The 18,229-nt window shown below is 41.8% G+C and overlaps 1 protein-coding gene across 2 annotated transcripts in view; it reads right to left on the bottom strand.

Annotated features, from left to right (window-relative positions):
* Positions 1 to 18,229, bottom strand: part of HPS4 (HPS4 biogenesis of lysosomal organelles complex 3 subunit 2) — a 287,681-nt gene that overhangs the window by 69,907 nt on the left and 199,545 nt on the right. Inside the window, exons 10-11 of one of the 2 annotated variants that reach the window (XM_078667309.1) lie at positions 15,475 to 15,574; positions 9,426 to 10,290 (exon numbers count right to left, since the gene is read on the bottom strand). In XM_078667309.1, coding sequence (XP_078523435.1) covers positions 9,426 to 10,290; positions 15,475 to 15,574 — 965 coding nt within the window. The remainder of the gene's footprint in view (positions 1 to 9,425; positions 10,291 to 15,474; positions 15,575 to 18,229) is intronic. The other variant, XM_078667310.1, reaches the window with a different exon arrangement.

Raw genomic sequence — 18,229 nt, 5'->3', positions numbered from 1 at the left:
ATAAAATAGTAATTTATAGTGTTGAAGCGGGTTGTGAGGTTTGTAGTGGTAAAGGGTGGGAAGTTGTGTATAATTAATTCATATTTTTTGTACTTGATATTGAATATTTGATTATTAAGTGTAAATTGTGCAAGTAATATTTTTTTAAGTTATATTTTGGGTGCGGGTTGTTGGGTTTGTAGGGGTTTAGGGTGGGAAGTTAATTAAATAATAGATTAAGTATTGATAAATTAATTGTTAAATATGTAACTTGTGTAATTATACATATTTTATGTGCAGTTTGTTGGGTGTGTAGGTGTATAGGATGGGAAGTTAATAAAATAATTGATTAATTATTATTATATTATGTAAATTGTGTAATTATTATAATTTTTAAATTTGCATTTTAGATTCGTGTTGGGCTTGTAGGAGTATAGGGATGGAAGTTCATTAAATCATAATTATAAATAACTAATTTATTGTTAATTATATTAATTGATTAAATATTTTATTTTTTATTTAGATACAGGTTCAATGTGCGTTTCAAGGTATGTGGGCCTATAGTATGGGAATTTAATGAAATTATTACATAACATTTTTTCTTATAATAATTGTAAAAAAACATTATTGTAATTGCTTAATTGATTTTTTAATGTATATATTTAATTTTATGTTTACTAGTTTTATAATTGTATGAAAATACTCGTATTAAAATAGGGTATGTGTTTGAAGTGAAGTACTTTCCCTACTGTTGCACAGACTGGAGTGGGAATAGTACATTTTACCTCTCCTGAGTCCAATGCTTTCCCTACTGTTGCAATGACTGTAGTGGGAATAGTAAATGTTACCACTCCTGAGTCCAACGTTTTCTCTACTACTGCAAAGACTGGAGTGGGGATAGTAAATTTGACCTCTCCTAAGTCCAACGCTTTCCTTACTGCTGCACTGACAGGAGTGGGAATAGTACATTTTACCCCTCCTGAGTCCAAAGTTTTCCCTACTGTTGCACAGACTGGAGTGGGAATAGTATATGTATTAATCCTAGAGTTTGATAGTTTTGCTTATATTGTTTAAAATTAAATTATGTTTGTGTGCATTGAAAATTCTATATTTTTAATTAGTATTGTTTGTAATATATAATTTATTTTTAGTAACATTTATTTTTATATTGTTTACTTTTTTATGTGTAAATAAATTGGTATGTTTTTTTAAACATTTTTTCCAGCTTGTTACAGTTTTAATTTGTGTATGTATGGATGTATGTGTATATATGTATTTTTGTTATATTAAATTAAAAAGTAAATTAGCAAATTATAAAATAAATGAAAATTATTATTTTAATAATAGTTTTATATGTGTCAATAAACATACACAATACATATGTGTGTGTTTAAATATGTATAAATATGATTTTATTTTAATATTTAAATATATTAAATGTAAATTATATTACTGTTACATGTTAATATATTTAATGTTACTATGTTTAACTATATATTAAAAAACGATATTTAAAAAAATATATTTTGATATTAGTTCAAAATGATATTTTTGTGCTCGATATTTTTGACACAATGTTTTTTACCACAATATTTAGAGTTTTCATATTTTGTCAAGGAACCGGAGAGCCAGTATCCGCAGCATCTAGGATGCAGCGTTATGCTTGCATTGGAAGGATTATGTTACTTACCCTGTAAGCATCAGTTATTGGCTTGTGGTGCTGTATACTCACATGCTTACAGTAAGTCTAACATCTAGTGTTTGCAAGTGGTTTTGTTTGAAGAAGTTATTCCAGTCAAAAGGCTATGTGACTTCTTGTTTTGGTGATATTGCACATGGCATATACTCAATTGTTAGATTGTTTTGCTGCAGGTGGGTGAGAAAGGAGTTAAAGTAAGCATTAGTAATGTGATGTCCATGCAAGTAACGTGAATTAAACTATACCAGAAAAGTAAACTGTGACCTACACAGGTGTCCTGGTAGGAGGGTGGGTGCATGTGAATATACAGCACCACATGCGAAGAACAGATGCTTACAGGGTAAGGAACATAATTTGTTTGAGGCATGTGTGGCTGTAGATACACGTGCCTAGCATAGACTGGAAAGCAGTCCCTCTTCCAAGCGGGGGCTAGCCTGTGGGAGTTGCAGTTGTTTGAAAAATATTACATAGCACTGCTTGTTTAACACTGGATTGTTGACATGCTAATACATCCACACAGTAATGTTTTGCGAAAGTGTGTGGTTGGGACCATGTTGCTGCTTTGCAAATGTCAGCAATGGGTATTTTCCCGAGGAATGCCATAGAGGCCCCTATTTTATAGTTGAGTGGACCCTAGGGGCAACTGGTAAATGTCTTTTAGCCTTAGCATAACAAGTCTGAATGTATTTGAATATTTATCTAGAAATCCTAACTTTTGAAATTGGTTTCCCAGTGTGGGGAGTTGAGAAAGTAACACATATTTGCTTGGCTTTCGAAAATGTTTTGGTTCTGTCAATATAGTGCATTAAATCTCTTTTAAAGTGTAGAGTATGAAGAGCTCTCTTCGCAACAGCATCAGGTTGAGGAAAGAAGATGCGTAATTCTACTGATTGGTGAATATAGAAAGCTGAGACTACTTTGTAGTGGTGGCTGGCATTTACAAAGAGCAGGCGGGTGGGTGAGTGCGCAAACATTTTAAATAAAAAAGTACAAAAACTTACCTTGACCGACGACTTCAGACTGTAGCTCTGGACCTCTTCTAAGCTGCAACCGGATGCTGCAGTGCAGGCACTTATCCTGGCACTGCTCTTACGCGGTGAGAGAAGCCCCCTGATTGGAGGGAGCAGCCTCACTTGCGGCTCCCACGGACACTGGAGCCCTGCACTTACTCTGACCCAGCTGACAAGACAGCAGAGTTAAAGTTTTCAAAGTGCGCATGTGTGTCTGGCTATCTCAAGACGGCCAGCCAAAAAGACATGCGCACTTTGAAAAGTGCAGAACCAGCCCACCCTCTTCCTTGCTGAGTGACATGCTGATGTCACGCCCCAAGCTGGAGGATAGAAAATAAAATTGTATTGTATTACCATTTTATTTTTCATTCTTTGGGGGTAACTTAAGTGGGGTGATGCTCCTCTGCTTGAATAGGAGCGGCCCCTACTACTTAGGGGAGGAACTTTTGGTTTGTTCTGAGCACTGCTTTGTCTCTGTGAAGTTGGAGGATTGGTTCTTCTAAGGTTAGCACGTGGAGCTCACTTACACAGTGAAGTGATATCTATTAAAAATGCTACCTTCTAAGATGAGTATTAGAGTTGACAGGAATGCAGTGGCTCAAATGGTGGCCTCATGAGCCTTGTTAGTACACTGAGGAGATTCCAAGCTGGTGCTGGTGGAATTGTAGGAGGGAATTACTCTTTTACGTCCCTCCATGAACACTTTAATGCCAGGTATCTTGAATAAATATACTTGTTGTCTGTTTTGCAGATTGAGTCCAAGGTGTAAGCATATTAAAGTGTAGGCTAGACCTGAGGTTTGGAGATACAGGAGATAACAAAAAATGTTTTTTACTTTTAAGTTCGTGCCTGTGCAGCGAATGCTGCTCTGCGATGCATGCTGGATTGAGTAAGGGATTTGAAGCTCCGATCACTCTCCGCCCACATTTTTCATTGGCTAGTATTATTGTCCACTGTAAACTGTGGCTGTTCATTGGTCTAAAGGCTTAATAGTCCCTCCTTAGTACCTCCTGGTCTCATTTCGTAACCTCCCATGGCGACACCCCCTTTTATATGTGTTGTTTCTTGGTAGGCTTTAATTACAGCCTCCGAGCACTATTTTCTCAAATAGCTTTGTTCTGCCTGCTTTTGCGCTCTCCTAACGTTTTTTATTCATAGCACACATTTGCAATGCAATAGGTCTTGCATTTGCGAGAGTTTAAGCTATTGGCATTGTAAATGACAACGCCTTTTATTTATCTGGTTTAAAAGCAACACATAAATAAAAGGCAACGTCGTTTACAATGCCAATTTCTCAAACTCTCATAAATGTGAGACCTATTGCATTGCAAACGCTTATTGATTGTGGCAGTAGAGGACAAATCGTTTCTATTTGGCAGCATAACACTTTCTAGGTGTAAGCCTATGAGCTTCTTTAAGCATATCCATGCACTGTTGTGGTAGGTTAAGTTATCCAAATTCTATGACCTCAGGAGCCATATGTTAAGTTTTATTTCCTTGGATTGGGATGCATGATTTTGCAATGATTCTGCATGAGAAGGTCCGGGATTAGGGGAAGTTTCTCATGGGGAACTTGTAAGAGTTTCAATAGTGTGGTGAACCATAGCGGACTAGCTCAGGTTAGAGCTATTAGTACTAGGGTGAGGGACGTTTGCCGGATCTTTCCGACCACAAATGGAAGTAATGGGAGAGGTAGAAAAGCATAGGAAAATTACCCCTTACCAGTTCACCCATATAGCATTGCCCATGGAGATTGGGTGTGGTAACCTGGATGGGAAGTTCGGGTATTTTGCACTGTCTACGGTTGCAAACAGTTCTATTTGTGAAAACCTCCACTTCTGAAAGTATGGTTGGAGGACTTAGGGGTGGAGTTCCTATTCATGGATTTGTTGCTGCATCCTGCTGAGAATGCCTGCATCTTGATTTTTTTGTTCCTGGTATGTGTTCTGCTAGGAATTGAATGTTGGGATGTAATGCTAAGCGCCAGATGGTATGGGCTAGCACTATAATTGTAGAGAGTGAGTCCCCTCCTATTTCTGTAGATCGTACATGGTTGACATGTTGTCCATACGGATCAGGACAACCTTGTCTATTAGATGAGTTAGGAATGCCTTTAGTGCTAGGTGAACACCTTGAAGATCTAAGCAACTGATATGGAGACACTGGTGTTTGGGATCTTATACACCCCGAATCGTAAGATTTTGAAGATGAGTCCCTGCCCCCCCTCCCCCCGCCCCCCACACACCTGTCAGAGAAGCATCCGCTGTGAGAATGGCCTGGGGAACTGGGTCCACAAACGGCCATCCTTTGGACAGGATTTATGAGTTCCACCACTGTAGAGAGAGTGATGTGTGCAGCTGCCCATTAATAATAGATCATGTAGTTGACCCTGTGACTGAGTCCATTGACGTCAGAGGGATTCTTGCAACAGTCTCATGTGTAGACTGTCATGGTGGACTATTGCTATGCAGGATGCCATCATGCTCAAAAGGCGCACAACTGTCCTGTCTGTGATCTGGAGCCCACTTTGAAACTGTTGGGATAGTGTTTAAATGCTTTGTATTTTGGCTATATTTGGATGTGCTTACCCCAGGTGCACATTGAGTATGGCCCCTAAATACGGTTGAATGTGTGCTGGTTGTAAGTGCGATTTCTGCATGTTGATGGTAATCCCTAGTTGATGCAGTAGGCTCAGTGTTTTTGTGTTCCCTACAAACATGGGACCTGTAGGCATTTATAAGTCAATTGTACAAGTAAGGAAATAGGTGCATGTTTTGCAAGCGCAGATGTGCTGCCACCATTTTGTGAATACCCATGGGGTGGCGGTGACTCTGAAGGAAAGTATTTTGAATTGATAGTGCTTTCTTCGAAAGACGTAGCTAATTGCGATACGCGGGATGGATGGGTATATGAAAGTAGGCATCCTCTATGTCTAATGCAGACATAAACTTCACCCCTTTGGAGCAATGGTATTGCTTCCTGAAGGGAAACCTGAAGGGAGACCATGTGGAAGTGTTCCGATATGATGTAGTGATTTAGGGGACTGAGGTCTAGAATGGATCAAAGTGAGCCGTCCTTCTTGGGAATGAAAAAGTATAGTGAATATACACCTGTTCCTTGATGCTGAAGTGGGATTGGCTCTATGGCTCCTTAGGGTAAGAGAGCGGTTGTCTCTTTTTTGAGCAGAGCTTGGTGTTGTATAGAAAGTTTGTGCTTGCGGGGTGGAATATTTGAAGGAGTTGTGATGAACTCCAGACAGTAACCATGTTGGATAATGACCAACACCCATTGATCTGCTGTAACTGATTTCCATTCTGGGAAGAGGTTTTATGGACGTCCTCCGACAGGTGTTAGCTTGTAGGACGAATGTTGAGGAAGTCACTGTTTGAAGGTAGTATTTGTGGTACGGGTAGAAATTCCACATCTGCAGCATTTGAAATTATTTCCCCTATACGTGCCTCTGTAGAAGCCTCTAGAGGCGGATGGCTGGCCTTGGTTTTTAAATGAGGACCCTGAGGTGTCTGTAGATGAATATTTGGCACCTTGTTCAAAGGAGGGGTGATGAAAAGACCCAGGATAGATGGGAGTTTAGATGGCACCCACAGATTTAACAACATCGGTGTTCTTTTTCATTTTTTTAAGGGCCGTGTCCACATGAGGGCCAAAAAGGTGCTCTTTGTCAACAGGGAGATTAATGGGTGCCTGCTGGACTTCAGTTTTAAAACCGGTGACACAAAGCCAAGCGTGTCTAAACAAGAGAATGTTGGTATTTATGCCTCTGACTGCAGTGTTAGAGGAGTCAAATGCACATGTGATGGAATGATTTGTAATTAGCTTCCCTTCATTGACTAATTCATGCTTCCGCTTTTTAGGTTACTCTGGGAGATGCTGGAGGAGTCCCTCCATTTCATCTCAGTGGAACCTACCATAATGTGCCAGAAGGGCTTGGCTGTTGGAAATTCGCCAATGATTAGCAGATGGTGCTAAAACCCGTTTTCCTGATGCATCAACGAGTTTAGACTCCTTGACTGGGGGAGGTGCATCCATAAATGTTTGGGAGTTAGCTCTTTTTTTCTTGCATTGGCTACTACCAATGAGTTAGTGTTAACCATGCCCTAATGTAAACTGGGTCAGATGGTGGTGCCTTGCATTTTTTGTCAACTTTTGGTGTGATAATTCATGCTCTTACTGGGTCTTTAAAGATGTAATCAGCATGCTAGAGCAATCCGTTAAGCAATGGTAAGTATTGGGACCCTCATTGTGCAGTAGTGAGGGTCTCAAAGAGGAAGTCATCCTCAATAGGGTCTTTGTGTAAGAGTAACTTGTGATATGCTGCAGCCCTTGCTATTAAATCTGGATAAGCTGAAGCATCATCTGGTGGAGATGGACGAGAGGGGTAGAGGTCTGGGTCTGTATCACCTTATGATCTGTCATAGGTGTCTCATGGGTCCCTTGGATGTGTCTTATGTCATCATTATCATCCCTGATGGATGCAAGTGTGTGAGAAGGTGAAATGTTTCCTTCCTCAGACTGTTGTGGTGAAGCAGGTGGTGGAGTGGACGGTGGTGGAGGTAGGGACAGGAAGATGTAAAGGGCTAGTGCCCATGTCCTTTTTGTTGAGAGGCTGAAAAGCAGTGTCAATAGCCGCCTCTAAAGACAATTGTCTCTTATAGGATTAGATTTGTTGATGGTTGAAGAATTATTTTCTTTTTTACAGGATGAATCTGTAATGTTTTTTACTTCAGATTGTGGCGCTCTTGTATAGTTTTGAGGATAGGCTTGGCTGGAGATTTCAGTCCGAAGGCGTAGCATTTAGGTGTTGGTGTGGTCAGAGCCAAACCACGGGTTACCTTGTTTTTTGGTACCGAGGCTATGGTCTGATGTGTTGGTTCTGAGGCGGATTTTTGGTGGAAGCCACTACTGTAGGTCAATGTTTTGCCACTGAGATAGATGCAGGGCATCTGAATAGGTGTGTTGGTGCACACCACTGCTTTTGTGCAGTGGTGGCCCGTGAGCAGTTTTATTTGTCAGAGATGATTTTTGGGCTTGGGATCAGGGGAAGCTGTACTCTGGGTCTGACACTTTTTGGTAAACTCCAGGGTGACTGGATTATGTTCCGTCTCTGACTTGGATCTAGAGTTGTGGATGGAGACTGACTCCTGCGCGGCTGCAGAGGCTTCTTATCCTTCCTCACCCGGCTGGTTGAAGATGGCGGGTGAGTTGTCTGAGTGTCTGCGCTGGATTTCTAGGCGCCGCGCATGATGGTCTCGAAGGGCTTTCTTAGGCCGGAACGAACTGCAGGCCTCACACGTGTCTTACTGATGGTCAGGCAAGAGGCATAAGTTACAGACTGAGTGTTGATCGGTTTGAGGGTATTTCGACCGGCACACCCGACAGAAGCTGAACCGAGCGCTTTCCATCAGAAGCTCATTTTTTGGTTAGGGCTGTTCAATGTGAAAAAGGGCCAGGCTGGGCACAGCCCCCAGGAGGTCGATGCATGTCTTTTGCTTGGAACGCACGCGTGACTATGCTATCAGGACAATACCGTTGAGTTAGGAGATCTACTGGCGAACCGAAGGGAGCCCAAAACGATCTTGAACCAGAGCACAGAGTACATCTGAACCTGTTGGTGGAAAAAAACAACTTAACAATGGAGTCGATGCCCATGCTCAGTATCACCAAAAGGAAGAGTTACACAGCCTCGTGACTTGAAAATCTTCAAGCAAAAACATCTTGCAATTATCGAAGCCCAACACTAGAAATTTCTGTAGGAAGTCTGTAATATGTCTCTGGGGTTAAATAGGCCTACTTGAGGGCTGATGTAGAGACAACTGGTGAGGTGGGAAAAGTCTGTACTGCACTGAAAAGGCACAAAGGTAGGCAGTGTTATCCTAACATTAACAAACATTTCAGCATCATCTACCTTCTTTCCATTAAGATTTTCCACTCCAACCACTGTTTCTACTTCTTCATTTCCCCCTTCTCACATTACATTTCCAAACATGCTCCTTCCTCTTCAGAATGACCAGAAGCTCACTGCTGAAACACAAGGTGATCTGCAGTTTGCAAGTCTGAATCCCAGACATGTCAACTCAGCCTTCCATCCCACTGAAAGTCAGTAAATTGACTACCAATTAAATGGGCATTTGTAACACCTTGATGGGACACTAGCAATGTGTCATTAGAAGTAAAAACCTGGAACAAGGAACTTTGATACATACAGGCTTCAACCTTGAAGACAGGGACATAAACGGGAGCTCTGGCACAGGTAACAATGCGCAGTTCGGGACAGTGACACACAGAAGTTCCAAATGTCACATGTAATATTTCTATGGCTCCATTACAACTGTCTGAGCTTCAGAATAATTCTTCAATAAAAATGCTTGTGTGGCATTAATTAATTATTTAATTTTAAATATAGCTAGTTTAGTTTTTCCTTCAGAGTCCAAACAAAAATTATTAGTAAACAGGACAGGTTAAGGCATTTTGTTGACATATTGATTTTTTAGCAATGTGTGCTTTAGGAGGCTGCAAGGGAGCATGCATAATGTCTAGATTTAGATTTTACACTGTTTTTCTAAGCCTGCGAATAATACGTCAGCCAGACTGTGTTGCAGTTAGAATTATACAATCACTTTGATGGATTAAAGTTCCCTGTTCCCAAACATATTGTGCAATTATAAAAGAATCCATTCAACACACTCGACATTTTGGGAATAATTTCTTGGGTTACTTACCACATCTTGGATGGAATACTCATCAAACTTAAACTGATATTCAGTCAGTAATGACAAAACTAATCCATTAACTGAGTGAGTGTACAAGTTCATTTCAACTACATTAGCATTGCCAAATGTCTGTGAAGAATTCAAACCAGATGTTGACTGTATACTGTTTGTGACTTTTTTGGATCCACTGCTAGCAGCAGCTGCTGAGGAGTATACCGCTTCATTTGCAAAGCTGAAGAACCGCTCCTTTCTCTGATCTGAGTCATGAGTAATTTCTGCAACTTCATTTACATCACCTTTATTACTTTGTAGCCTGGGCTTTGCCTGTGAATAGACTTCTGAAATGTCACCATATTGGTCAAGCAAATAATTTCCATTTGGGAAATCTTGATTTGGCTGTTTCACTAATGTACTGTTGGTTAGAAAACTGTCACCTTCATCAGAGTTGCTATTTCCGCTTAAACTAGTTTGATCAACCTCACTTGTCGAGTCACAGGTCTTAAAACTGCCACTAGATATTGGCTGGCTTCTAAACTCAGAATGTTCTGAACAATCCAACTCACTGTTGTCAAAGTCATTTGGAAATTCTAATGTGTGCGGCATTTCTTGCACAGAGTGACCGTTCTTTTTATCATCAGGGCACCTCAATCTTTCTGACTCTTCATCAATTTCCATGGAGTCCAGATTGGTTACACATGCAACTGGCAGTTCTGTGGACAGTAAAGAAGGTGCTTTTTCGCTTGCAGAATCAACTGGAAGACTGGTTCTTTCAACCTTTTCAGCTTCTGGAGTTTGGCTTGATAGTTGCTCATCAGTGTCGGAAAGTGTTCTAGAAAGGTGTGACAGCTTTCTTTCTTTGGTAGAGGGAGACAATCTATCAAGAAAACATATTGTCAGGTATGAACTGATGACTCATTATATAATGAAACCAGCAAGGCAGTACTTAAATCGCAGGGCCTTTAGGCAAAACACAATTTGTAATATTAACAGCTACCTCCCCACACAAAAGACATTATTATAAAATACTGATTATACGTTCCATTTAAACATGAGAACTCCTGATCAATAATGCTACTTAGCTTTACGAATTACGTTGCACTTATACGTTCATGTTCCCTGATTTGTGCCCACTCTGGTCCTTGGTGATGGTGACTTGCTTATGCTGTGTGGGTAGTGCTGCTACCAGGTGGCACAGGCCTCGTGGGCCCTGGTGTGTGCACCGAGCAGTGGGGATCTTCCGCTGTCATCATAATTGCATTTGCCGTTTAGTATACTTAACACTCAAATGCTTGCCTAAAGGGAGGCTAAAGGTCTAGACTGAGTCGCAAGATGTAGTGTTGGAGGCGGCCATGCTTACTGGTTGAAGGGTGTGTGTGAGTGAGTGTTAGTGGAATGAGCAATGTCTGCAGTTGGAGTAGGGTTGGCGTGTTAAGAGTGTTGTGCTGACATCTGTCGGGTTGCGGTCAGCGGCTCGGGGGCTGTTTGCTGGTTAAATTAAATTTGCGTGATAAGGGAATCTGTGTTAAGTGAATGCGTGCTGCTTGAATGACTTTAGTGCATCGTAATCTCTGCCTGTTGAGACCTCTCTATGTCAAGCGGCATGAGCAGTGCCTGCGAGTTGAGAGACATTTGCATGGTCAGGGTTCTCAAGCGTAGTCTGCTGGTTGAGTGGCACACAGGATACTGGTGAGTGGGCATCATGGGCCATGCAAGGGTTTTGTGTGTTGTAGCACCTGCAAGTCAAGACCTTGCATTCTCTGCAGAGGGAGTGAGTGGCATTTGCATGTTGAAGCCTCACTGCGTCTCTCATTAATTCATGGAATAGAGGTTTTCTTGTTGAATGACGCTGGTACATCACACAATATACTTGTTAGTGCATCTCCCTGCCAGTTCATGTACACAGCTCTAGCGCTGACTTGTGTGTTTAGTGGTGTTTGCTTGTTGGACCATCTCCTAGTCAATGTCTGCTATTTTAGTGACATTTTGCGCTTCCAACACTTGCCTTTTGAGTCATTTCAGAGTTAGGCCAATGTCGGTAGTTTAAGTGACATTGGCGCTTAAAAAAGTTTGCACATCATTTGCGAGCATCATCGAAACCGATCCACATCTACATGGTCTAGGGCAGCGGTCTCCAAACCAGTCCTGGAGGGCCGGATCCATGCCAGATTTTGTGCATTTCCCCATTTAGATACATGTAGTTATTTTAAAAATCTGGCATGGACCCGGCCCTCCAGGACCGGTTTGGAGACCCCTGGTCTAGGGTGTCTTTCACGTCTCCATGGCCAGGGGTGCCTCTGACATCTCTGTGGTCAGGGGTGCCTGTGACGTCTCTGTGGTCAGGGGTGTCTACCTGTGCGATTGTGCTTGTTTTAACCTATGCTCCAAAATGTACCATAAAGGAGAATATCTCATAAAAACCCTTTTAGACACATTAAACGACTATTTCAGAGTGAAATACTCTGCTAAAACGGTTTCCAATGATTTAAGGCTGAAAAGGTATGATTACGACTAAAATAGAGTGCAGCAATGATGCCACTAAATTACCATTTTTGTGCCGCTACATTTCCATTTTTGTTCCACAAAATTTTCAAATCTATGCCACAATATCCTGAGGGGTCTGTCTGAACACTCCTGCCATATAGTGTTGGTCTGTATGTTGCTAGTGGCTTTTAGGTTTCACCCGAGACGTTTGTTAGTAAATTAAAGGGGGCTTGGCGCCCAACCATTGCTCAACATTTATTGACCTAATTGTCAAATTTATTTACTAGCTCCTGATTGGTAAGTGTGTGTTGATTTCACTTTCTCTCTATTTGTTTCTCCTTTCCGTAGATCATGGAACAAGAACCGACTGCTTTTTAAAATGTTGTTATTATTAGAGTCCTTCCACTGCTCCTGCTGGGGTGGAGGTATTTTTTACATTTCCCTTTGTGCTCGTCCCTACGTCGTTGCTTGTTTGAGCTTGTGCTGCCAAACAAAGCTTTGGTTTTCAGTAATGCAAAAATAACAACTGATGGACAGAATGCTGAACAAAGTCATGTATTCACCCCAGTACAGAGATCTTGGCCTAAATCCGTTGTTTTTTTGGTGGGGGCTGCTTACTATATCTCAGAAAGTCTAGCAGTTGTGCTGCTGACACAAAACATGGTCATCCACTGGAAATTAAAGACGCTAGCTAATTCTGGAGGACCACAATATACATTTTTGAACACGTGAAAAACATTGTACAAGGCCTCTTCATTAAAAAAAAGAAATATATATCTACACATCTTTATGCTGGCATAGTTCTTTTGGTAAAGGCTTTAATCTAGAAGCGTGTCTAATGTAACCTGTGTCTCACTGGCATAATCCTGTAAAACATTTTCTAAGTTCTTGGCGGCCAGAAATGGTTACGTGACTAAGAACACGCCTTGCAAAATGGATAAAACGTAAAAGCATTGCAGCTGCAAAGAGTTGTAAGGTTTTAAACAGCCTAGCCCATGCCGATATGACATGTCATGCAACAAATAAAACAAACAAGCATTGGCAAAGTCAATAGGTTTTGTCTACGCAAGAGCTATTGGTTTTGTCAATGTTTTTTATCCATGTCGTACAGTAGCACAGCGGAAAGTAAAAAAAAAAAACTAAAAAAAACGCAACATGATGTGGTCAACATTCTCCACGTCACTGCACTTTTTTCAACTTTCAAATATACTTTTTGGGGATGTAGAAGTACAGGGAGTAAACTTCTTTCCCCACTGATGTGGTTGATCAAGTTCTTTTGTTCCCTTTTCAAATAATGCCTGCGCTTTCACTTGCAGCAGCCTTTGGTGGGTCTGGCCAATGGTGTGAATCTACGATGGAATATCGATTGGTGCGGTTATATACAGGCAAATGCCATAGATGTGATAAGTAACATGTGTCTGAGGTTCTCATTCCTTCTCAGGATGGTATAACCTGATTCATCCCATGGCAAGTGAAATCACTCTTTTGCGTCTATGTGCTGCTTACCCTTATGGTGTTCAGCTGCTCATTGCAGGGCAGCATGATATGCCCTTGTATCATAGAACTGTGAGTGTTTAATGGGAAATGGCTCAAATAATGGGTCTCCTGGAGGGTCCGCATTATAACTATGTTGAGGGTCATCTCAGTCATTAATGGGCATGGGGTCATCCTAAGGGTTTGGCTGATATTCTAGGGGCTCGTGATGTGAAACTGTGTACACAGACTGGGAAAGAGAAGACGATATGAAGTTGATGGTGGTGGTTCGGGTTCCCTGGTTTCGTGTCCGGAATTGAAAGGGGCTTCCCTATGTTTCTCAAAAATAGCCTCTTCAAACGTGGGATGTTGTTCACTGGCCAAGTGCTGGAGACCATGGGAAGATGTGCCTGCAAACAGAGTTCATATAAAAAAATCCTCCTGGGCCTCACATCTGGTTGATTGCCTATGTCTTCTGTTTTTCGGTTCTCCTTTGGTATCTAGCTTGCTGATGGCTTCAAGGGTGTCTTTGGCATCTATTTTGGATATGAGACTAGCTGGGCAGACTGTTGGTGCTGAAGTTGGCTATCTTGGGAGCGGGGCTCAGGCTCCATGGTTTCTCAGTGTTGAGGCTGTAGCTGTTTGCGGCAAGGCTTGGTCTCTTGTGCTTGTGGTGCTGAAAGACCCTTTTAGGGTGGAACTGCAACAGGAACAGTGGCTCAAGGCATGGCTGTCCCAGTGCTGTTTCTTGTCCTGGAAGGAAAAACCTCTGTGTGTAGTGTTTGTGTAAGCTCTAGTGGCATCTTGGTCCCGGGTGTGGGTCTAATTGAGGTCCCTGGAGAAGACTGCTCTTTGAAGTCAGAGTGATTAGAAGCCATATATTCCTGACTAAGCTCTCCATGTTCCCCTGGAAGTGAAAAGGCTGCAGACCAGGTGCTGATTTGACCAAAGAAATTTGCAGTTGTAATTTGACCAAATTTAAAAAACATGTTCTCCATATTCCTGCCCTCACGGAGAGGCATTCTCATAGAATATGATCCCAGGCATCTCATTCGGATTCAGCTACGACGCACTCTTCAATCGCATTTGTTCTGTTGAAGCAGACATTGGTAGTACAAGGATCTTACATAGGGAAATTTTCAGTTTTCTAGTATATTTCTGTTTTCTTTAGCAATGGTTCTGGAGCACTCAAAAATGTATCAGAATCAGACTTGAAAGTCGATTCTATGTCCTAGTGCATTGTTGTATTAAGTCACCTCAATTCCTTTACTTCAAAGAAAAATAACTTGCAATGCCTGTTCCCAATACTAGATGGCAGGAGTGTGCAGAGCTTGTAACCTAAACTAAACCTGGCAAACATGGTGAATCTGGTAAACACAGATCACTCTTACCTTGAAAACAAAAGAAGTTTCGTGGAAAGCAAATAATGAAGTGCCTCTAGTTGCACGTTCCAACAAAATGATAAGGCAAGGTTCAGTGATATGAGCAGGCAGTCAAGAGAGAAAAACATGGAGGAACGGAGTAACGCAGGCCCCGGAGTTTGATGTAAATTAGATAAAGCACAGTAAAGTGAGATAAGAAAGTACTCTTCAATGTACTTTGTTCTAAACAGCAAAATAAGAATAACCTAGTCTCATTTACACTCCTTCAGTAATGGCTTAAATCTTTGTTGAAAGTATTATTAGCCATGTTTACAAGTGTTGCAGAGATGCATTACTTCACAGAAAGTTTACAAAATACTAAAGGCTGATGGAAACCAAATTTTGCAAAAACATAGACAGATTTGTCACTGCAGTGTTACTAAGGGATATCCTCCATGTATTCTAAAAAAAACAAAAAATCTGGAAGTAACATTAAGTAGTAATGTTATACTGATTTACGGTATTGCCTCCAGATTTAGCGCTCACATCTAAATAATACCCTACGTTTACAGTAGGGAACACATCCAATACTGTCTGAGTAAGTGTAAATAACAGCCAAATATATCTAGTGCAAACAGGAAATTAGAAGACAGACTTCTAAGAGTAGGATGGCTCCAAGGTTGACTTCTGGCAGATAATATGAAATTGTTGCATCAAAAACTTTCAGACTGTACAATATTTACCTCATCATCCACTCTACTGGAAACTCACGGAGCGCTGTTGCTTCTTCTCTGGTTATATAAACTGGGATGATCTTGACACCATCAGGCAAATGGGGATCTTCTAAAAACAAGATAAGCAAATGTCATTTCTCCTGACACACTAATATAAATTAATTTATAAAAGAGAATGCATTCCTTTAATTCCTTTCAAAGCAGAGGTTTTGGATTTTTGTTTGAACACAAAGCGTATTCAGGCATCTTCTAAATGATACTGGGATATAAAAGAAGCAGATCACAGTACAGAAAAAAACTGTTGGATGGCAGATACAGATTTCCAAGGAAATTTTGCAGTGGTATACAAATGCTAGAATATAATGATATGAGTACTAGCCTTTGCACATTAAAACAGTTGCATACAATCAAGATTTTTTTTCTAATTCAATATCATATTACATTTTTAGGTCAGGCTTAGCGCAGTGTCCATGCGCTGCTCTGCGAGGCTTCTTGTAACTACTCTGTATGGGTCTGACTTCCCCCACGCATTGGGTTGGCTTTTGCGTGTGTCATTTTGTAATCGTACCCTGCAAATGGCTAAAGGTGGGTGCATGTCCCACCTCTTTTGGAAAGGTCCACTCCCACAGCATTTTGCTGGCGGGAGCTAGCAGCAGCACGCAGGGCGGCAGCTGCAGTGCCTCCTCGTCTCCCCTGCACCACTGCCCCTTGTCTCCCTGTGCCCGCCCCTACCACCCCTCGAGCTCTTTGTTCCTGCTCGCCTGTTGGCGCTCACACAGTCTGTCAGTGGCGCAAACCTTGCATCAGATGTGTGCGCAAGCACAGAATATGCTGAATTCTCCAGCATCTTACTTCTGTGGCACTGTAACCTCTAGGTTAGGGTGCTTGCGGAGGAGGAGCGCACTGGGTGCGTTTGGTTACCAGACACTAATAATGCTTCAGTTTGTTTCCATTCGTGCTCTTATACAATATGCATGTGTTGTGGTACTAACATGGTTGTGAACTATCGCATAGAGGCTATTTAACTTGCAGCGTGTAAAATATAATGTTCCTAAAATGTACCCGTATTCTTTGTCTACTCTTACGTCTGGCGTTATCTAGTGATGACAGATTGGGGCACCGTCTTCTTGTCATGGGCTTGGTTACCTTTTACCATAAATAATCTCAAGGTCTCTCATCAGTTGCAAAGGAGGCAGAGGTCCTAAGGGCAAGAGGAAAATGGGGGATCATGGAGGCTCTCTCTTCTTGACTTGTAAAGGCACCGGTGCATCTCCTAGATCCTGGTGTACTTCTATCTTTTCATGAGCAGCATGACTGACGTGACCTCAGAGCTCTGGGGTAGTCATCAATAAAGCTGATCACACCCAGAGGTGGGCATCCATCAAGCTGTCCAATGCAGGTCCTTCCAGTCAGCTGGAACTTGGACCCCCTTGCTTGGATTAGGTCACTCCTGGCAGGCACAGTCCAGCTCCTGTGCAGGCGGATTAACACCTTCTTTCTATCCACAGGTCCAGTAGCAAGGACATTCTCTGTCTGGAGGGATAAAGGTAACTAGCAGAAGTTTGACTCCTGGATATTCATTTTTACTGTCCCCCCCCATGTGCTCATACTAAGAAGGGCCAATACATATCCTCTTCTGGTGACCAGGCATGGCCAATCAGAAGAATCTATACTTTTGAAATTCCAAATCCTCCTTCTATCCTGTCTCTAATGACAATGATGCAGGCTTGCTCAGGTGGATGTGCAATGGCTCTTCTTGGGGAGTCATTTGATATGGGGGTTGTCAGTCACAGGCAGTAGAGGGAACGGATGTATGATGTTACAACGCAGGCTATTACAACACCTGCCTTTACAACGCGGTTTTTACATCGCAATCCATTACAACGCATAGCGCTTTGGGGTGCTGGATAGTGAATAGTTTAATTTACTATTCCAACTCCAGTCCCCGTGGACACTAGGGAAGGTGTTGGATAGTAAATTAAACGTATTCCCTATCCTAGAGCGCCCCCCAGCGCAATGCGTTGTAATGGTTTGCGTTGTAATGACCGCGTTGTAATGGTAGTGCGTTGTAAAAGTTTTGTTGTAAAGGTTGTTCACCAGAGGGAACCTCTCCCCCGCCCACCTCTCCCTTGTTAATCCACATGGATCCAGAGTTTGCTTTCCTGGTGGAAGAAGTGTGGTGCAGCCGCCAAGTTACCTGACTCCGGACCACAGGGTTTACGGTTCGATCCCCGGTGCAGGCGGCAGGTTAGCCCAGCACCATGTGACTCTGGGCAATAGCTCGCTTAATCTTCCCAACGGCCCCCAGTGCCTTGACACCCTTGGTTAATTGTGCGCTTTACAAATACTGGATTTCATTAGTTTTCTGTGAGAAACTTAAAAACAGTTAACTGTCTTAATGTCTCAACCTCTAAAGTCAGGTTTTAAACCACGTAGGGATTGTAATGGACAGATCCTAATTTCGGACCAAATAAAGTGAGTATCTGGTGTATGGGGCACAACTTATGGTTGTGCAGAAAGTGCGGCCTCTTGGAGCGCAAAGCAATTTAAGAGCACAAGGCTTTATTACGCCTACAGGGAGCACAGATCTTGATGCCATTTGCATTTTAGCACCACTCACCTCCTTTGAAGTTGTCAAGGGACAAATTGAACAAACACAAGAATCAAATAAGCATTTACAATGCAATGGTCTCGGCATTATTAAAAGTAGAGCTATTGGCATTGCTCATGACTTTTTTTTTTTAAATCATAAATAAATGGCATT

This window comes from Lissotriton helveticus, chromosome 11 (assembly GCF_964261635.1).
Source record: "Lissotriton helveticus chromosome 11, aLisHel1.1, whole genome shotgun sequence".
NCBI classification, from domain to species: domain Eukaryota; kingdom Metazoa; phylum Chordata; class Amphibia; order Caudata; family Salamandridae; genus Lissotriton; species Lissotriton helveticus.
The sequence above is the reverse complement of the archived record's forward strand: the minus strand, read 5'-3'. Positions and strand labels throughout refer to the sequence as shown.